General features: G+C 40.7%; 1 protein-coding gene across 2 annotated transcripts in view; it reads left to right on the top strand.

Annotated features, from left to right (window-relative positions):
* TMEM232 (transmembrane protein 232) overlaps window positions 1–22541 on the top strand; it is a 133798-nt gene that overhangs the window by 18501 nt on the left and 92756 nt on the right. The window contains exons 3-7 of one of the 2 annotated variants that reach the window (XM_032770080.1): window positions 941–1052; window positions 2896–3001; window positions 8642–8799; window positions 15221–15320; window positions 17030–17181. In XM_032770080.1, the coding sequence (XP_032625971.1) occupies window positions 941–1052; window positions 2896–3001; window positions 8642–8799; window positions 15221–15320; window positions 17030–17181 (628 nt within the window). Of the gene's footprint in view, window positions 1–940; window positions 1053–2895; window positions 3002–8641; window positions 8800–15220; window positions 15321–17029; window positions 17182–22541 lie in introns of those variants that run through there. The other variant, XM_032770081.1, reaches the window with a different exon arrangement.

Here is a 22541-nt window from a genome sequence, read left to right as displayed (position 1 = left end):
ATAAACCGATTCCCCCTACCTTTCCCCTCCCAGACTTTCCCCTCCTGGGTTATACCCTGAGAGTTAACCTCGCTAATTAAACTCCTTTGAATCTTAAAAACAGAAGAGAAATTTCACCTTCCCCCCCTTTCTTTGCCTTTCCCCCCACAATCCCTGATAAGTTCAGAACCCAGTCCCCTTGGGTTACACCAATTGACCAAAATCCATCAGGTTTTTTAAAAAAGAAAAGCTTTTAATTAAAGAAAGAAAAAAGTAAAATTTGCTCTGTAAAATCAAGATGGAAAAATCGTTTACAGGGTATCAGCTTCATAGACCAAGAGGACTCCCGTCCCCCCGCTAAAGATAACAAGTTACAGCAAACAGAGCTAAAAGTCCTCTGTCCCAGCAAAATACACATTTGCAAATAAAGATAATAACAAACACTAAATCTAAATCGCTTTTCTATCTATTACTTACTATTCTTGAACCTGTGAGAGGACTGTTTCAGTAAGATGAGAAATCTGATTGCATGTTCTGGCTTCTCTTAATTCCCAAGAGAGAAACAAAAGCAACAGAACAAACACACAAAACAAAGACTTCCCTCCACCAAGATTTGAAAGTATCTTGTCTCCCGATTGGTCCTTTGGTCAGGTGTCAGCCAGGTTCACTGAGCTTGTTAACCCTTTACAGGTAAAAGAGACATTAACCCTTAACTATTTGTTTATGACAACCCCGTTCCTGTTAAAATCCAGCATAAATTAGAGCAGCCTTCAGATAAAACAGTCTGCAAAGACTGATACTGTACACTAACTTTTTTATTAGAAAAACAACATACCATGCCTTTACTTTCTAAAATCTGTTTTAAAGTAATTCTTCTTTTGGACACTTTTATAGCAATTTGAACCTTATTATTTAGGAAATGAAACATATATCTGCAACAATTTTTTGGATATTTCTTTAGAAACCCCTTGGAAATCACAGAAAAATTCATTCAGAAGTTCAATGATGCAACAAATCCGCAGGATAAAGAAGACTTACTAGAACTAGCTAAGAAAATGCTTGCCAGATGCAAGGTTTGTGTACACAATAATATTTTTTTTATTATTGCATTTGCATGCTCTGTTTTCTTTATTAAAAGAAACAAAGATAAAAGTTTTGTTGGGAGAAAGGATTGTGTGGGATGAGAGAAACAATTAGAAAGCATAAGTGAAATGTAATATTTAATATCTATGCTCTCAATGTATATTGTAACATATATTAAGTTAGCCAATATAAGGGCTTGCATATAGTACCGCTGTTGATCATCTGGCCCTGGGTCTCTTCTCATTGCTTAATATTTGTAAAAAAGAACATATCAGAAAAATATTATACAGATTTTTCACTAGTTTATAGCTGAATGGACCTGTTTTAAGTTTCTTCAAGAGAACTTTTAGCAGTATGCAGTGATTAGCTGTTTAGCTGGAATGCTGTTCTGACATGTTTTCACGTTTCATTTTATTTTGTCCATTAAAATGTTGGCAACTGTTTTGAAAAATGAAAATAATAAACACACCACTTTGAGACCCCTAAATGATTCCTTGTGGGCTTACTAAGCCAAAAATAAATAATGTGTAGAAACAGAGTGGCCATTCAGATTTGAAAGATATTAAAAAAGCAACATAATTGGCATTTAATAGGCCTTAAAAAGGAGGCTATGGTGCTAATATAATTTCTGCTACCATTCAACTTAAAAATTTATACATTATGAAGTACACGTAGGCCCTATTTGCAAATCATGGACTTTTAGTATGAATATTATCTTTTTTTTAATGGACCTTTTACTTGGCAGGAAAGGTGCATTGGCTAACAGTGTTCCAAACCTCTTCCCTCCCTGCCCCTTCTATAACTGGCACCCTGATAGAGGCATGTTAGTGAGATTTGGCTGATTTTGTGCTAGAGTACAGATTTCTATTTTGATCAGATTAATTCAGATTTTTTTCCAATTCCAGAAGAATACGTGCCCTGACAGTGATAAAGATGCATCCTCCTTTAGCACTAGTGAACAGGAAGGCAGAGCTGGAAAACTGCCTCAGTTTAGCACACTTACTAACTGTGGTAATTCTGTCACCGCCAGTGTCCAAAAGCTGTTGCCTTTCCATCCTTCACTGTTGTGCCAATGCTCAATTTGGGTTAGATGAGAGAGACTAATTTTAATGGCAAAAACAATGGAATTATTTGTACAGAAAATCAATGAATACTACCAGTTGCAATCAGTTGCTAGAAAGTAGAAGGGAATCTAAAGGAATGTTCAAATAAAATGTTTTTCTATTGTTTATCCCAAGAGCTAAATGCATGCAAAATGTTATGAAAATCACATGTAATGTACTGTATGTTATTCTTGTTTAACCAAAAGAGGTGAACAAAAATGTCCCAACATTTTGGCTATGAAACCCTCCATACAAAGGACATCTGTTGAAAAGATTGTTTTGATCTGGAAAGAGTGGAATTTGCAAAAAGCTAAATTTTAGAGAGATATATTGTCAGGATAGCATATTGTTGATTCCCTTTCAATTTCAGCCCTACAGAGATAGTAATAGTAGTGTCCTTGTACTAAGTTGGCTGGAGTCACTACTGTGATTCAGAGGTGATAATTAATTGTTTTTGATTCAAGGCACTTAAAATGGGTAATAATACTGTAATTATAGTTAAGTATTCCTATTCTTAATTAAGTGTTAACCCTAAGGATTAAGCATTGCTGCCTCATTAGTTCCTGCTATTGTGTTTTGTATCAGCAAACTCTTACCAATGATGCCTTTAAAATAAGCATATTTATTCCAAATAAATTTGCTTGAGGGAAAAGATTTATTTTAAGTTAAAGGTAAGAAAAAAACCTTTGGCTTTTTTTCTTTCCCCTCTCACCCTTTTCCTTCCAAACAGAGAAGATCAGGCCTTGGCACATTAGGTTCTGGGAAGCATGTGGATCTTCCAGTAGCATGGACAGAAACAATTATATTGGCTCAATGCAAAGGTGAAATCCAGGAAGGTACAGTATTCTTCAATTGTATTTCTGTTAATTACTTTAAAACTTTTCTAACCAAGCAGTGAAAGCAAATTTAGCTTATTCTCAACTATGAAAACTTGGAAGAAAGCCAAGAGAAATATGAATTTTATTTTCCACTTGCAGAAAGAAACTTTACGAATATATACAGAAACTAGCAGTGTAGTATTTACAGAGTGTTTCAGAGACCTCTGTTTTTATGCTTGATTTCTTAAATTGCAAAATCATTACCACTGAAACACCTCTACATGACATTACCTTGTAACCTGTCTCTGAAATCAGTAACTAATTAAGTGTAATTTAAAATGACATTTAATGATCTCAAAGTAAAGTGCTTTAAATAACCTCTTGTTTTTACCTTTCCTAATTATGCCCATTAATAAAATTGCAGACTATTGAATTAGTTCTGAAGACTTTTTAAATGAAAATGTTAACTGTTGTTTCAATCTAAAATGTTCTTAATTGTGGTAGCCCTTCCTTAGTAAAGTCAGGTAAAGAGAGGATCCTATACAGACTCTTGCATGGACACACAGATATTTTCACTTTTTTTTACTGACAGATAGCATTTTAGCTAGAATAAGATCTATGAAAATAATGTCCTGGCAAGTAGGTTTAAATTCATAATCATCACACATACCTTAGCTTTTCTGACCAGGCTGGAGAGCAAGTGCAGTAGAGTGGCTAAAGAGAGAATCATGCAGTCCTGCATATTTGAAACAGAAATGATGAGTGAGTGTATGTGCAACATCTATGATCTACAGTTTGCATAGCTGATGTGTAGGACAAAGCAAAGTCATTCAATTCCTATTTTATAGATGGTATGGCGCTCATGCTCTTTTTAAAACATATGGGGTCATTCCAAAAGTAAAATGGGACCTCATTCAAATAAGTCTGCTAGTGGAGTGAGATTGCCTGTCAAAAACCCTAGGACATGGTGGGGGATGCGTGCAAACATTCTCTACATTTACTGCAATATCGGATCATGATCAGAAGGTCTTTAGTTGTAGATGTTGGATTTTTCAGTGTACTTTGAGCTAATGATTGTATTCATGTGAAAAAGGAAATCTGCAAAGGAAAAGGAAACAATTTAATAGTGTGCCTGTGAAAGCAGTATCAAGACTGCTATATAATCTTGTATCAGAGGGGTAGCTGTGTTAGTCTGGATCTGTAAAAGCAGCAAAGAATCTTGTGGCACCTTATAGACTAACAGACGTTTTGGAGCATGAATACCCACTTCGTCAGATGCATGTAGTTGAAATTTCCAGGGGCAGGTATATATATGCAAGCTAGAGATAACGAGGTTAGTTCAGTCAGGGAGGATGAGGCCCCGTTCTAGCAGTTGAGGTGTGAAAACCAAGGGAAGAGAAACTGGTTATTGTAAAGTTGGCAAGCCCATGTCACAGTCTTTGTTTATATCCTGAGCTGATGGTGTCAAATTTGCAGACTTTCGAACTCGAACGCTCAGCGAGTTTCTCTCTTGAAGTCTCGGTCTGAAAGTTTTTTTCCTGCAAGGCTGCCTGCTACCTTCAAAGAACTACTTTAATTAGGTGGCAGGCAGCGTTGACAAGCTGTTACTACCTACGTTTTAGTATAATTGCCCTTCGATATGCTGATTTGTGTCACATTACTATCCAATTTTCGGTAGAGACTGTCCAGTTGAGCAATGTACATAGGAGCCGGCAATTTGCTGCATATCGATGCCCCCGTCATATTTACATTGTAAAGCCCGTGCAGGTGACCAGAGAAAACCGACAAGAATGGATGTTGGCACTGATCGAGGTAATAAGGTCCTAGCTATAGTGTTGCTGGGTGTAGATATTGTGGGCAGCAGTTGGCATTGAGGTTTGTTGCAGAGATTGAGTTCTTGAGCTAGAAGTTCTACTAATGGATGCTGGTGTGCAGTTATGGGTGAAATATGGTTCAGCGTTGAAGAGTTGCTCTGCTGCCGGCGGAGACTGGCCTGCACCCAGGCTGTCGAAAATATGGGTCATTGTCCAGGATGGGTGTGATCCCTGATGCATGCGTATGAAGGTTTTAGTGGGATGCTGTAGCCGTGAGTCCGCTGTTGGTTCCTTTCTTGGGTTTGTCTTGCAGTAAGAGGCTTCTGAAGGTACACGTCTGGCTTCTAGCATGATCTGTTTCCTATATTCTTGTTGGGTATTGTAGTATTTGAGATGCTTGGTGGGTTTTAATGTTAAGGTGTTGGTCTCTGTAGCCTGAGGGAAGTAGAGCAGATTGCCGTTGGTACTCATTTGCTTTAGCCCCACTGGATCGATACCTAGTTCGGATAGTGCCCGGATGGTAAGCTGCCGAGGGCATGAAGGTAGGCATAGCGGTTGAACTAGTTTCTCAAGGGTGTTAGGGTAGTGTAAAATAGATGCACCATCATTTAATTTGCACCCACAATGGTGTCTATGGAAGTGGACCTCCATGCTAGATGAGTCCCGGCTCGAGGTATGATGGTGGGTGGAAGCTGTTATAACATCGTGGCTTGATGGATTTTTTGCCGGACTTTCTTCCCATGGAGTCCAGATGATGAAGATGTTCGTTCACTGGAAGATAGAGAATAGAGAAAGCAGGTGTGAACCAGATGGCCGCGAGCGGAACAGGAAGCGTATTGTTCAGACGGCCCTAAATATGGCAATATGTGGAGGTCAGTGAGGTGCTACATACCGAAGTAATCTGCCACCCTGCTCACTCCCGCAGCCTCCTTTTGGTATTCAGACTTGTTCACGATGACAACAGCATCTCCTTTATCAGCCTCTTTGATGATAATGTCAGGGTGGTTTCTGAGGCTGTGGGTGGCATTGTGTTCTGCACGACTTAGGTTATGAGGCAAGCGATGTTGTTTTTCCACAATTTCTGCCTGTGCACGTTGGCGGAAGCATAATCTTGTGTTGCTTTTATTAAGCTGGGAATTCTTGAGGGGTTTGTGGATACTGTACTATGAATACAAGTACTCTAATGGGGAACAAATCAAAATAGATGGGTGTGCAGAGAGTTCTATGCTCATCATCTTGCAATTCCTCATTTTTCTTTTCTTGTTTAGTGATTTTGGGCTGACCTAAACATGATTTCCCTCATAATTTACAAGGTTTGAGTAAGATGTTGAAGCCTAAGGCACTTGACTGAAAAGTGCCTATTTCTCTTCATACTCTTTTACCTCTAAAAATCATGTGCATTTGAGATTGTTAATGATGACTAGACTGTCGTAAGAAGATAATATTCACAAAGTTATGGAGTTGCTTACACTCAGTAATCAAATAAATAGTTAGTGAGCCAGACGCACCATGATGTAACCCAATTAAAGTCAGTCCAGGCAAGCCAGGGATGAATTTGTCTCTATATGCTTTGCCAAAGATTATCTCCTCCAGAAATGAGAAGTTTGAGAAGGTAATATACAAAATACTATCAGTGATTTGGAAAAAAAAATATTGAGAGCTATAAAACTTACAGGGATGGAGGGAAACAAAGAACTGAGCTGTCAGTTGATCAAATATCATATTGTTAAAAATGACTGATAATTTGGAATACAAGCTGAATGATCAGAATTGTAGGGGTGCTAGTTACTGTGCATTCTACTGTAGTGTTGGGAGAGTTAACAAGATTTTTTTTAGTGGATGGTTTGATAAGGTTGTGGAACAGGTTTTTGTAATTGCTCTGAAAGGCCTGTCTTTCAAAGAGCTATTACAGTTGGGAAGGAATAATGTGTTGATAATATGTGAATACCTTTTTCTTCTGGAGGGTTACGAATTCTTCTTTTAGTTCAGATTACTTCTTAGCAGCAGTCTACCAATATCAACCTGCCGACAACGAACTGTTGATTATTTTAAAAGTATTAATAATACAGTAGCTGCACCACTTAATGATAAATCCATATTCTGGTCAATTGATAAACTAGGCATCTGAATACTAGTGTTTGTCTGTTTAGGCCATAATCATGCAACAGGATTCAAAAGTATTGACCCTTATGCCCTCATGGAGTTCCCTGAGGCAGGGACCTCTGTTTTGTGCAGGCATGAGCATGCTCTTGTCATTCAATAAATAATAAAAGAACATTGTTTTTACTGGTTGCATGGAGAAAAGGCTTTTGCATAATAAATAAATAAAATATTTATCTTTTTCCATACTGTTATTTTGGAGAGGAAAGGACTTTTAAGAACTTTGCACAGCAGCGCAGGAACTAGGATGGAGCTAGTACATATACACGATTGTAAGCTCATTGGGACAAGGACTGTGATTTGCTAAATGTTTGTACAGTTTCTAGCACAATATATTCCCAACCCAGTTGAGACATCTATGTGCTATAGCACCGTCAATACTCCTTCTCCTCCTCTATTTTTGGACAAGTGGAGGAGGCTGGGAAATTTGTTGGACAAAGACTGAACCTTTAATCATACAACATGTAGATGATCAAGATGGGGAAGAGGAAGTATTGAACTTGCAAGATTTGGGACTGTGGTTTCACTCCTGCCTGCAGGATTTGTGGGGAGGTTAGGGGAGGTTCTTCTTTTTACAGACTTTGAAAGTTGGCAGAAAAAGCAGGGGATTTTAAGTCAAAATTGAGGCACATTGGCAGGCATGTTTGAGGAAATTTGCATAGTGACTTCCTGGCTTAAACTTTACCTATCTATAAATCTGTCACTTTCATGAGCATCAGATTCACACAAATCATTAACCAAAATTGAACAAAGCCATCATGTAATTTTTAAAAAACGCAGTACTTGAAAAAGCAATTTAACTGCCTTTTAGTCATAAAAAGCAATTCTATCTTGTCCACTATAGTTTTGTAAGGTCATTTTCAATGATACCACAAAAAGATCAGCACACCTAGCAAAAAATGACAGAAAAGTTGACGCTATAGAAATGTTCTGAAATGTGATATATCTCAAGAAAGAGCTTGCATTATACTTCTCGGTAATTAGTTTAACATTATTAATTCAGGAAAGAGTTCTGTGGCACCTTATAGACGAACAAACATACATTAGTCTATAAGGTGCCACAGAACTCTTTGCCGCTTTTACACATCCAGACTAACACGGCTACCCCTCTGATTATTAATTCAGACAGTTTTGTACCATATATTTCAATACATACTTTAACAGAAAATTTCAGTAGCTGTTGAATACAGATTATCAGACAGTTGAACTTTGTTTTCTCCTCAAAATAATAGTCACAGAAGGCAAACAAACTGAATGAACGGTGAAAATAAAGCTTGTTTTATTTGTTCATAACTTGGCAAGTATTTAAATTTTGTGGAAGGTGTGAAATGAGTATAGTATATACAATACACAGTCAGAAGGAACTAAGGGCTAGAGCCATAAAATGACTTAGGCATCTAACTCCCTTTGAAGGTGGGGCTTAGGCCATACTCCTCTCCTTGGGATTTTCTGTTGGCTAGTTTACCTTACTCAGCATGCTGGCTTCTTTGGATCCCATTGTTATGTGCCTAACTTTCCCCATGTATTGTATAGGGTACTTGGGTATTTAACTCCAGGCTGTCAATACCACTGGTTGACCAAGCTCCTAAAAGTTAGGTGCTGCAGTGCCTAAATCCCTTTGTGAATTGAGCCCTAAAGACTGAACTCTGTTTTGAATTTATTCTCCATTTTGTTTTCACTTCAGAAGCTTTGGACATCCTTTTAATTTCTTTGGACCATGCTCCCATGAATCCAGAACATGTCCCTGTTTTATTTTTCATCGCTGAATCCATTTTGTATAGGATTTGTTGTGATGCGGCACAGAAATCTTATTTATACTCCAGCGAAATCAAGTTATCAAAGGTTTGTTGTATTTTTTTAAAGGAATTTTTACTGGGCTTTTTTATATCTGTATATGTGGTATATATTCACCTACTTAGTTTTTTGTTGTATATCGACACTATGAAATATGACATTACTCTGGATTTATACCACTATAAATGAGAGCAGAAGCTGACTGAATTTGTCACAAGACCTAAAACATTGTAGCGTTTTCTAATATTATTTGTGGTATGCTTGTTCTATAATTTAGTTTGATCTTAACTTTCTGTGTCTCTGAATACAAGAGTTCTGGGAAATCCAAAATGAGAGATTAGGAAAATGCAGTTTAATCTTTCCCAGAGTATGTAATAAGAGAGTATAAAATACAGATAAAAGACTATTTTTTGTTCATAATGCATATTGTTAACTTGGATTTTCTCATAATATTAGTGATATTATTGCAGCATATCTTGTTAAATTATGCAAACTCTTTATTCTTCCATCTGGATTATAATTAACGAGATATAGCATGCTAGGTCATAAAGGCTTAGTGCAGCACCATGAGAGTTATGCATATGAGGTCTGGTCTACACTACAGAGTTAAGATGACATAAGGCAGCTAATATCTATCTAACTCTCTAAGTGTCTACACTAAAATGTAGCTCCCACCGATGTAACTCCCCCACTGCACTGACTTAGCTACACGAGAGGTGTACTGCTTAGGTCGATGTAGTTAAGTTGACTCAGTGTCAATGTGAACAATATGTTGCTTACATTGATTGTTGCTGCCTTTTAGATGCTGTCCCACAATGCCCCACACTGACAGTTAAATCGGTGCAAGCGCTTTTGGTGAGGATGTGCATTGCCGACACAATAAGCATAGCATGGACATGCAAAAGCAATTTAATTACTGTGGTGGCTGTACATTGACGTAACTTAGGTCAACTTAATTTTGTAGCGCAGACTTTGCCTAAGAAAAAGGATGAAACTGAGGCAACCCAAATGGGAATAATCCAAATGAGAGTAATCTCTTCTAAAAGCTGAATAAATAGTGTAAACTTCTAGTAAAATTTAAGACTTACCTGATACATCACTATTTAATGGTCTAGTTTTGAGTGTCAGTACTATACCTCTTTCCTCTTTACCTCTTAGAAACCACTTTCAAAAGTTACTGATGTGGTAACTCTTCATTCTACAACAAGATTTCAGTTAGTCACAACCCAGAAACATCAAATGTTATTCTCTCATAAAGATTGAAATCCTTATTGAAACTGTACAATATGGATGAAATTAAGGACTAAAGCCAGGTGAAATTTTTTTGACTGCAGGTTTTGGGGTTTTTTGGGGGCAGAAAATGCACATTCGGGTTGACCAAAACACTGTATGAATTTGTGTCAAATTCACTGAATGGTTTTGGTTAAAAAAAAAAAAAGGAAAAAAGTTTCATTTTTAATGGTTTTGATTTTCCAATTCAAAATGACTTTTTGTATTGAAATTTCCTTCAATTTCATCAAGAAAATATTTAAAAGCATTATAAAAAGTTTGAAATCTAAATGACTTATATTTGCCAAAAATTTTGAAAAATTTCATTTCGGGTCAACTTAAAACAATTTTTTTTTATTTGGATTTTTTGAATTGCCAGCAAACAAACAAACAAAAAATCACGTATTCGCACAGCTCTGTTAGGAAATTGATCGCAGACAGCATACATGTGGAGTACCGTTCATTAAATACCATTCTCTATTAGTACTTGTTCTACAGCTCTGTTATGTGTCCCCACTGTTTCTGCAGCTTAAACCTTTCTTTCACTCTCACCTGACCAAAATAGTTACCTGACAGGAGGGTATGTTTACCACCTCTTTCCCCATACAATTCTTCTACCACAACAAGGAAGACTGTATCTGTTTTGAAGGCAGTTTGAACTGTTAGAAAATGCTCCTCCACTCTCAAAACCTGATATGCCATAGATTAGAAGAAGCTGCAGGAGTCTGGCAATAAACTCCCTCTTGCAATCGCTTATGACTTCCAAAACTCTCCATATTTCTAGTTTAAACTAAATTGTTAATTATTTTGAAAAGTTTAAACAAACTTGATTCTGCCATCTTTTAGTTACATGAGCAGGAAAAAAGAGAGAATTTTTTTACATTCATGTGAAGTTTTAACGTTCACCCATGTCTAAGCTGTCTGCTTGGGGGAATAAAGCATGGCAAAGACAATAAAAATACAACATACAAGCGTATTTGTTATACCACATACTTCAAATCAGATTTAACAGATTTTAACTAAAACGTGAAAAAAAAATCATTTTCCAGCTTTACTCGAGCATGGAAAATTTCAGCCCCCACAGAATGTTTTATTTGGAAAATGAACAATTTCAACTGAAGCTATTTTGCAGTCTTAACAATAACCAGTGCCTCATGTGACTGTTGGGACCTAAATTATACAAGAAGCTTTGTAGACTTTTCTGCACCAGGACAATGCAGAATTTTGTGATAAATTTACTATGATAGGACAAAATATTTCTAAAACTTCCAGTAGTGCTGGAATCCACCAAGCACTGTGGAAGGATAAGCCATTTCCAGAGATGATCAGTGTTTCTTCTTAGCGTAATGCTTTGCTTTCTCTGTGGATCTTTGAGATTCCTATATTTACAGAATGCACTTCTTGCCATTTCCTTAGATCTCAAATCCCTTCCTTTTGGGATGCATGCATGCAGTGCTGCAAGATAAGCCTTGTAGAATTTCAGTAGTAATTACCTCCTTCTTGTAAGTTTTTCTGTAAGAGTGGAGCATCAGGGCCATCCTCTTCCTCCCATTAAATTCTTTTCCAATAAAAAGCACCAGGGATGCTGCAGAAGATTTACCTTATTATAAGGAAGGTACATTTTGGGCCCTAAACAAGCTGACAGGGTCTCTTTTTAGTATTTGTTATGAAGTAAACAATGAGCATACTAGCTGAGCTGATTTAAAGTTGAAATTCCTAGGATGTTTCCTTGGTTTTAGTAATGTACATTTTAAGTATCTCCCTTGGAAACTGGGAGATGTTCTCACCCTCCCATTTTCTATGCGAAAGCCAGGGCTGGCTCTAGGTTTTTTTGCTGCCTCAAGCAAAAAAATTTTGCCCCCCCGCCCCCTTTTTTTGGGCTTTTACACATGTTTGCACTTTGCAGTTTTGTTTTGACTGTTTAGAATTTTAAAAAAAATGAAAACAGCGAATTTGTAGTTAGTGAAATGAAACAATTTCCTACTAGTGTAATTTTAACAAAACCTCCCACCTGGCCCAACTCTTACCTTGCTGCGGATCTGGCCCGAGGTGGATTCATCTCCCATAACCACTGCTCCCAGGGCCAGGGGTTGGGGCTGCTGCTGGATCCCAGCCCCACTCATCCTTGGTTTTCGCTTTGGCCCTGGCACGAGCTGGGCTCAGCCCGGGCTGCCGCTCTGCTCCCCTCTCCCCTTCTCTGGCAGGAGGCGGCTCAGAGGGGGAGAGGAGGAGGAGGAGGAGGAGGTGGGGACAAGCCGAGTAGGAGCCCGCTCCCACCTGGGGGGTGGCCGCTGACCGCGGGAGAATGGCGGGGACAAGCTGAGGAGGAGCGGCCCGTCCTCTGCAGACGGGGAAGGGCTGCACTACTGGCTCCCACCTCTCTTCCGTGGTCAGCAGCCAACCCCTCCATCCCCCCAGCCGGAGTTGGTAGCACGGCCCTGCCCCGGCTGCAGAGGACGGGCTGCTCCTCAGCTTGTTCTCACCGTTCTCCCGCAGTCAGCAGCCACCTCCACCCCACCAGGCGGGAGCCGGTAGCGCAGCTCTGCCCTAACTGCAGAGGACAGGCCGCTCCTCCTCAGCTTGTCCCTGCCAGTGCAAACTGAGCAGCGGCCCATCCTCTGCAGCCAGGCAGGACTGCGCTACCAACTCCCACCGCTCTTCTGTGGTCAGCGGCCACCCCCAACCCCTCAGGCGGGAGCCAGTAGCGTGGCCCTGCCCGGCTGCAGAGGACGGGCCACTCCTCCTCGGCTTGTTCATGCCGCTCTCCCGCGGTCATGAGCCACCCCCACCTCCCTCCCAGGCGGGAGCCGGTAGCGCAGCCCTGCCCCGGCTGCAGAGGACAAGCTGCTCCTCAGCTTGCAGAGGAGGGGACAAGCTGAGGAGGAGCGGCTCTCCTCTGCAGCCGGGCAGGGCCACGCTACCGGCTCCTGCCTGAGGGGTTGGGGGTGGCCACTCCCTGCAGGAGAGCAGCAGGGACACATTCCCTACTTAGCCAGCTCCCTGCCCTGCTGCACCCGGCAGCAGAACAACAGGCTGGTTACTGCCCCCCAGGGTGGTCAGGATCCAGCCTGGGATGCCGCTTCAGGTATGAGCTGGGGCCCCAGCATTATGCTGCCCCATATATTTTGCCGCCGTAGGTACCTGCTTGTTTAGCTGGTGCCTAGAGCCGACCTTGGCGAAAGCAGGATCTCCCATTCATTCTGTGAGATTCTTTGTATGACTGCCAGGATTCTGGTTGAACAGCAGCCAAAAAAAGAAAAAAAAAAGAAGCAGCCCACCCGTTAAGGGCCCAATGCTGCTCCCACTCAAGTCAGAGAGTTTTCTCATTGACCTGAGAGGAAGCAGAACTGGCCTTAACTGTTATGGAGTATCTGAGCATTCAGTGGTGCATGAGTCTGATCTCACTTTTACTGGTGTAAATCAAGAGCAACTCTCTGGAAGCTGATGGAATTACATGGATGACAAACTGGTGTGAGAGAGAACTCAAGCCCTAAAGGTCTACCCTGCAGTCTGTACATAGCCTGCCTAGGACCTGCAAGGTCAGGCCATTTGTAGCTTCAGCATCTGAGCAAAGTCTTAGCCATCCAGATCTGCAAATGCTTTTAACCTTTAGGGGTTGTCTGGTTACAAAAACTAAAAGGCCCTACACATGCACACACTCAAAATCAGTCATCTGCCGTTAAGCTACATAATCGAAAGTAAAAAACACAAATCAGAAGAAAGTATCCATAAGTCTGTGAGGAGCCAGTCCCAATGACACTTCCCTGATCTTACCTCTGGCTTTCCCCCTGGCTGTACAGTGCTTCCAGGTATTGATCCTGGTCAAACAAAAAACCCTATGAAGACAAAGAGAAATATGAATGTGTCCTGTATTGTTATAGCAGCCTTGTGGAATCTCTTTACTTGCAGCGCGTTGTGCTGATTCGGTGTTCCAAAATACATGTTTTCTCCTTAGCATCTGTCTGGGAGTTTGGCCACGAGAAGGAGAGCTGCTTCAAACACTTGTCTTATATAAAACAAATTCTCTCATTTTTGCATGTTTTCAGAGGCTTATATCTAGGAAGAACAAACCTTCAAGATTTTTAAATAGAACACATCTATTATTTTTCTAGGTACTGCCAGGATTCTCTCTGTGCCACATACATCTGCCACAGTAAATATAATTGCTCTTTCTGCATCTTGCTCAGGGGTCTTAAATGGAGCCCTTATTTTGATTCTATATGCTCTTTAAAAATACTCTTCTTGGATCTTTAGCTAAATCCAACTGCAATATATTCAGAACCCACTGTTCCAAAAAAAGCAATATGATTGTTTGTTCCAGCTGCTCCAGAGAGTCCAATTATTCTGACATTTTAAATTCTGAATGATTTTCCAAGATTTGCAATCTGTTTAACATTTTATTTTCTTTAATGATGGCTGCATGGAGGGTGTTAGCTTTCTCATTTCTTTTCACGTGCTTTGTTGGCTTTTTCTGCTTCTGTTAGCTTCGCTTCTAAGTTACCAAAGCCACCATCTAAAACTTTAAGTTGTAAAATGTAGTATCTAGCTCTACAGTTGCAGAATGGATGCTACTAAAATGCCCACACATTTCACATGGGATCTCCTTGATGGAGTGTTTTTGCCCTAACACTCCCACTGCAGGGCCTGGTCCATGCAGCACTGTTGACAAAGATGAGAGCTCCATGGTTCTCCTGATTGGCATTGTAACCATAGAATCATCATACTGGGTTGAGTTTTCTTTGGTTGTGTGTAATTTTTCCTTATCTCTGTTTCCTCATCAAATCTGTTCTCAGTATTGGAGGGATTTAGTTCACAAAAGTGTGTTCATTCCCTTACACTAAGAAAACTCTGAGGATACATATCTTCTCTCACCAGTCCCCCCTACACACACACACTGAAAAGAAAACCCTATACAAGTGCCAAAGTGTTATTAATTTACTGTGTACCATTAATATACAGTGAATGCAAAACACAAGACAAGAGTTATTCATTATTGTTCCACATGTGTGAAATCTGAAGATATGATCTGATTTAGCACTCTCTTAATCCAATTTCATGCTGGTGTAACTCAGTGGAGTTATATTATTGTTCAAGTGGAGGAGGGCAGTGGTGAATAAGACCCATAATCCAAAGGTGGTATTTATACATCTGTTCTGAGTGGCATGATATAACAAATATTTGTTGTACTTACTTTTGACAGGTTGGATTTTTGGTCTTTTTAAGGCTCCTTGTTTTTCACCTGTGTGGTCACCTGGAGGCTTCTGGAGAACATACATATAGGCTTCATACAGATTTAAAAGGTAGAACATTGTATATTTGCTATATAAACAACATTAACAATGACTTTTAACTACTAATTTGGGAAATGGAAGTGACCTAAGTGAATATCTCACATTGTGCTTCATTCAAGAGACTACCATTTGATTCTTAGGAATACTGTCCACCTGAATGGAGAGTTTCATATGCATCAGTAAGCATGCAAAGCAGTCAACATTTAGCCTCATTAAATTAGGTAAAATAGAAAAGGTGAGGTCTGTAGGTGAAGAAGGAAGAAAAATCAGAGCAACTCTGCATCACTATGTAATTAGTGAATTTAGTACATATGTAAATGCACAGTATATTGGGATTTTAAGACTATTGACTGATCTCAAATAAATACTTGCTTATAAGCAGGAATGCTGAGTGTTTTAAAAATATACATAAATCAAATCAATATCTTTTAAAGCCTATTTGGAATGTGATTAATATTAATTATCTGAAAAGCCCTTACTAAAAGCAATCTTATATAGCACCATATGTTTTAGGTGATAACAGGTGACAGATCACTGCTATAAATAGAAAAAAGTGACATTGCAAAAGCCTTAAATGTCCCTCAGGTACGGTTCTAACATACAGCCCAATCCTGCAGGGTGCTAAGTACCTGCAATGCACACAGACTGACAATGAAAAGGGAGAGTGGTCATATGACTGGGCTTCTGTCACTTGTTTGTTATACTGACATTGCTGATAAATTTAATCTAATGCCAGATATTCATATTCTATTTCAGACTTTTCAGCATGCATGCACACTGTATGCAATGAATCAGTAGGCTGCTGCTGTAGTAAGACTGCAGAGGGATTGCAGTCTTGCTACTGTCAATTGGTTGTCATGGCCACAAGTAATACACAAAATGAAGAACAAAGAATCAGATGATTTAAAAAAATTATTACCCACTTTTTTTCTGACACCTTTTATTTTACAAGCTTTGTCCACACCAGTCATTTATAGAAAACACATAAATATAATTGACACTCTCACAAGAGAACTTCCTATATCTTCCAGTTCTTAAAATGTAATGCAGCAAGCAATATTTCGGCTTACAGGCAGTCAAATCTGCATTCACCCAAATACTGAGGTAATGGTTATACATCCTTTCAAAACCCCTTTTATTTAATGCAACTGAATTCAGATGGCTTGATACATTACTTCATCTCTTCAGTGCTAAGTGTTGTTATTGAGAGGAATCAAATCCCATTTACAGTACAGATGTCAGCACGTGAATGCTAATCATGGAGCTTCAGATCTTATCAAAGGATATATGTAGTTTAAAAAAAAAAAAAAAAAAGCTCAATTTTAGTTTACAAAAGTTGAGTCTGGTTTCCATGCAGAGTTAGCCAAAAATAAATGCAGTCACTGAATGACTGGCATGAAGAGAGTTTACATTGTGATTCACTGTTAGCTGAGAGCCTTCTCACCTTGTTCAGAGTTAGCCTGACTTAATTAGGAAATTAGTCATCAACTATATGTAGCTCATGGGTTACATAAGCTATTATCTGTGACTCATACTTGTAGTATTGTGTTCTACCACAAGAGGTCACACAACATTTATAAATCTACTCTGGAAAATTTGCTAGTAAGTCCATCAGCAAAGTAGTGAAGTTAAACAGCACATAATAAATAAAAGGCAAACAGAATAAATTAAAAAACAACAGGAAGACAATTTTCACAAAATTATTTTTCATGCCATAGCACTTTCAGCTTGTGAGGTCTGCTACCATCCATATCCAAACATCCTCTCGGCTGTGCAATTTATGCTGAAGGCTGGAGAAACCATATGTGGTGCTGTGGTATCTTCTGATGTAAGCTTGGAAGATAGACAGAAGCAGAGTCCTCTTGGCATGGTGGGTAACATAAATCAGGTGATATATGATTCATCAGAAAGGATTACTGTGATCAAATAAGCATGGTTGGTAATTCAGTGAAAATAATTAAAGCTGAGCTGAGCTAGACAAACTACCTGTAGTCCAGGGACAGGATAAACAGAATACACACTCATCTGTAGTGATCGCCACCTGGATTTGTGAAACACATCATTTCATGAATACACCATCCATGTTTCTTTGATGCAATGCAATTAATTATCAATGTGATACTATAGGGACCCAGTGAATATTAGTAGCTAGGGTGGTGTCAGGATCCCTTTTAAGATTCTGTTTTCATAACAGCATTTACTCCCGCTCTATGGCATCTGCTTCCTTCAAAGTGTGTGTGGAAATGGACAGGGATGGGTGGCTGTGGGGGAGTTCATGCACAGCCCTTCTGCAGTAACAGAGCACTTTCCTGAACCTTGCTGCCATGGGGGCCAGGAGAAGCACATGGGGGAAGGGGGAGCACAGTCCTGGAAAGCAGCATAGAGTAGCTGGCTTTTTGAGGGCTGCCCTGAGGCGTGCAGATTTCCCTGTAGATATTGGGGGTGCCTGCACGGTTGAATGGCCGTGTCCCTTGCTCTCTTTGTGCAGCCCTAGATCCCTCCCCCTGGAGATGATGCATCAAATGCTGTGTGCAGTGGACCAAAGAGAATGTTTCGGAGTAAGTTTTCTCCTCTGGCTGCCTTTTCTGTGCTAAGGAATGATAGGATCCATAATGATGTGATGCACAATAGCCTATCATTTATATGATTAAAAAGTGCCTAATTATGTGTCTAGCTTACAGGCTGTAATGACATCAAAAGGGCTGCTACAGTCTCTCTCAGGTAAACAATATTTCTTGCTTTTTTCTCTTTACCTAATTATGTATTTACCTGAGGAAGTGTAAGGCTGTGTGAGCACTGACCAACGTTGTTTTTGTTTGTCTTTTCCTAATCTAAGTAAATATAAATAATATTTATAATACTAATAATTCTTAACTCTTAAATAACATTTTTCATCCAAGGATGTCAAAGTGCTTTAGAAAGGAGGACAAGTATCATTATCTCAATTCACCGTGAGAGAAACTAAGGCCTTGTCTACACTACAAAGTTTTGTTGACAAAAGTCAGCTTTCGTTGACAAAACAGTGGAGGTGTACACACTGAAATGCCTCTCCCACCCAAGTAACTCCCCTGCTATGCTGACATAATAAAACCACTGTGACAAGCGGCATAGAGCTTTTTGTGGTGTAATTGGAGTGACAGCGCATCAGTGTAGACTCCTCACTTAGTTATGTTGCCTTAATTGGCCTCCAGGAGGAGTCCCACAATGTCCATCATGACCACTCTGGTCAGCAGTTTGAATTCTGCTCTGAAGGTACACAGGTATGCACCTCTCATTTAAAGGCCCAGGAATTTTTGAAATTCCTCTTCCTATCTGCTCGCCATGCACAGTTCACATGGCATCTTCCCATCTGACCTTGCTGGCTTTCCACAGCAGACATGTTCCCACATGGAGCACACCAGAGCTGTTGGATCTGCTAAGTATATGGGGCAAGGAGGCTGTGCAGTTGCAGCTTTTCACCAGCTGTAGGAATTTCGATACATATGGGCTACTTGCTAATGGCATGCAGGAGAAGGAGAACAAAAGGGACATGCAGCAGTGTCATGCTAAAATCAAGGAGCTGAAGCAGGCATACCAGAAGGCAAGGGAGGCTAACCATCACTCTGATGCAGCCAAAAACATGCTGCTTATATAAGGAGCTGCATGCCATCCTCAGTGGCGACCCTGCCTCCACACCAGGAGCCCTGTGGATGCTTCGAGGAGACTGGAGGCAGTAGTCAGCAGACTCAACCCTGGTGAGCAAGTTGTGGACAAGCGGGTGGAACTGGAGGATGATGTGGAGCACATGGAGGGCCATCTGGTGGCACAGCAAGTCAGGACCTCTTTTCCACTCCGCAGGGGTCTAGGCAGTCCTAGCATTCCAGCTCTAGTGCCCAAGACAGGGGAACTCCGGTAAGTGCTTATTTTGCTTTGATAGTGCAGTGAAAGGAGATTGAGTTTTCGTGAACTTTGTTGTATGGTAGAAGAGGGATAAGAGACAGAAATTAATAACAGAGCCTGTGGGGCCACAGCTGAAAAGTTTGTTAATGTCCAGGGGGATGTCCCTGGAATCCTCTATAGCGATCTCTAGGAAACTTTCCTGCAGGTTTTCTGCAATCCTCTGCCTAAGATATCTTGGGAGAGCTGCCTTGTTTCTCCCCCCCGAGCTGTAGGAAACTTTGCAGCACCACCCAGCAATTATTTCTGCAGAGACCAGAGCAACACACAAGCGAGCAGCATACGGAGCCAATATGAAGCCACACGCAGGCAGATGTACTCTTGCATCCTGGATTAATTTTAGGAGTGAGACATTGGGCTTGATTACCCTAGTCTGTTGAAAAGGGTACCAATATTCAGAATAGGCTCCCTAGCCACTTATAGTAACCCCCTTCAAAAAACACTTTTTGCCCCTTCTTGCCCTTTCCCCCTCCCCCCCTTGTAAAATCACCTTAATTGGGACTTGCAGCAACCCATGTGCTAGCCCAGGGACAGTGAGAAAGAGGTATGTATAACTTTTGTGATTCAGGGATGTGAGTGCACTCTCAATACTATCTCTGTTCATTGTTTCTTTGTCTTCTAAAGATGCACCCTTGAGAACACACTCTTTCACACTGGCGAAGCACCTCCATCAGATAAGAGGGCGACCCAGGGGGAGTAAAGAGTATATGTTTTGTGGAGTGCTTCAGTCAACAGATGCAGCACACAGCGAAATAAGCGTGGAGGGAGACAATTAATGAAAGACTGAGGCCGCATAGCCAGGAAAGGACATGGGCAGGAGCAGATGATAAAGCTCCTGGAGGACCAGACAGAAGTTTTGAAGTCCCTCATTAACCTGCAATCAGTGCAAATCCGTGCCCAACTCCCGCTCCAGCCACTACAGAACTCCGGTCTATGCCCTCCCCAAACTCCCACACTGCATTCATCATGTGTTTCTAGTCCCCCACAGTACCCCATGCACTCCAAGCCTGAGGACTGGTTTTCCAATGAAAATTGGAATTACACCCAGCTATGAGAGCTCTAACCATGAGACTGTTCATTTTCCTGTCTTCTGTTTGTCCAAAGGTTTGTGTTTTACCCCATTAAAACTGAAGTCTTTGAAATAAAATGGTTCTTCAGTTGTGACATATAGCTCAGTGCTAACATTGAAACAGTGACTATAGGTAGGAATATTTACTCTTTGCAATTAATGCTCAAGAAGCAAGCACTACAGCAGTAATTCATGGCGGCAAGTAAACATTGCCTGGCTGAATTCATCACATACAGACACATTACTGGGAATCATTATCAAAATGCTCCTTCAAAGCCTCCCTGATTCCAATAGCCTGCTGCTGCTCTCCTCTAATTGCCCTTGTATCCAGCTGCTCAAAATCAGCAGCCAGCCGATCAGCCTTTGCAGCGCACCCCTGGGGAAACTTTCTCCCCTTTCATTCACAAATATTATGGTGAGTACAACAGGCCACAATGCTCATCAGAATATTTTCTTCATTGATGTTTAACCAGATAAAAAGGCAGCGCCAGCATCCTTTTAATCAGCCAAAGGCAAATTCAGTGGTCATTTGGCACCTGCTGAGCCTGTTGTTGAAGCACTCCTTGCTGCTGTCTAGGTTCCCGATCTAAGGCTTCATGAGCCATGGCAGCAAGGGGTATATGGGGTCTCCAAGGATCACTAAGGGCACTTGCACACCCTCATTTGAAATCTTCTGATCTGGAAAGAAAGTCCCAGCTTGCAGTTTTCTATATAGTCCAGTGTTCCGAAAGATGCATGCAGCATGCACATTCCCTGACCACCCCACATTGATGTCAGTGAAACAGCCCCACTGATCCACCAGCATCTGCAAGACTGTGCCAGGATGGACTGGGTCTGGAGGCCATCTGCTAGAGGCCTTGTAGCCCTGCCACACCCCACCCCAGAAAAGGGCAGTAGAGAGGTCCTCCAAGCTGCCTAGAGTGGCTGTATGGGAAGCAGCTAATCAGGGCCAAGTAAGCTAGTATAAGAAGATCTGCAGGGCCAGAGTGAGATCAATTCCTTTCTGGAAAATTGTGGTTGGCTGGCTGCTGCTGAGTTTTTGTCTGCTGCTGAGCCATGAAAACAGTACATGTTTTGGGAAGTAGTTTGGGTCACTCTCTTAAAAGAGCAATGGGGAGGTATCTTAAATGGGAAACATTTATTAAAATGTTTAAAAGCACCTATTCAAGGTTGTAGGCACTTGTGCATACATTTCTTAAGGCAGAAGGATGGTCTTATGGTTAAGGCACTTGACCACGGGGACTCAGGAAGTTAAGGTTCAGTAGACGCAGACTGTAAAATGGGACTAACAATACTTCCTTACCTCCCACAGATATTGTGAAGGCAAATTAATTAACGTTTGTGATGTTCTGTGATACTATTGTGATAGGGCTCATATCATTACATAGAGAGGAAAAAAAACATAAATGGACAAATAACCATATTAGAACATTTAACCATCCTTCTCAAAGTTGACTTCATCTCTCAAAATATAAATGGTCCCTGTCAATCTATCATGAAGAAACCCTATCAAACCACCGATGACCATCTCACCCCACTCCCTCAGAAAAGCTTGGGGAGAAGATAAGCCTTGCAGCATACTGTGGCAGTCAATAAACCTGGGCTGTCTCACACCAAGGGGGAAAGAAGGATGAAAAAAAAAACACCCAGGGAAGAGGAGGTTTGTAGGAGCTGTTAAGAATGAGCGGATGATACAGCTGGGATGTGGGAGTGAATGGCAGCCTTACATTGGGATATGCCTGTAAAAGGAGATCTTTAATAGCTCACTGTGGAGAACTATAAAGACCAATAGGGCCAAGTTAAAGTAAATTGTCTGCTTAATAGATAGCCATTATAAAGAACAAAGGGCAGCTGTAGTATGATTGTTACGAAGGCTTTGGAGTGGAGCCCAGAGCTGGAGCGCAGAGCAGCTCTGGAGCAGTAGAGCTGCTGGTTTTTGCCTGGAGCTGGAATGGAGCTGGAGCACAGCTCCAAAGCTCAAGGCTTCAAGCTGTAACAATCAGGCCAAATGTTCTGCTGAGTTTTGAACAATCTGCAAGCAATGGGAATGCACTGGTGGAAGCCTTTGTAGGAAGGAAAATTGAGGATTATAATCATAGGGGAATGTGGGGTTTGACACTTAAGGAAGGTCATTATGTTATAAATAAGGGTATAGCATATGCAAACTGTGCAACTGGAGAAAAAACTCAGGTATGATCTTGTGCTGTATCTCTGGGAAGTGCGGT

The sequence above is a fragment of the Chelonoidis abingdonii genome, chromosome 6 (genome assembly GCF_003597395.2).
Source record: "Chelonoidis abingdonii isolate Lonesome George chromosome 6, CheloAbing_2.0, whole genome shotgun sequence".
In the NCBI taxonomy this organism is placed as follows: Eukaryota; Metazoa; Chordata; order Testudines; family Testudinidae; genus Chelonoidis; species Chelonoidis abingdonii.
This window is presented reverse-complemented; position numbering and strand designations above follow the sequence as displayed.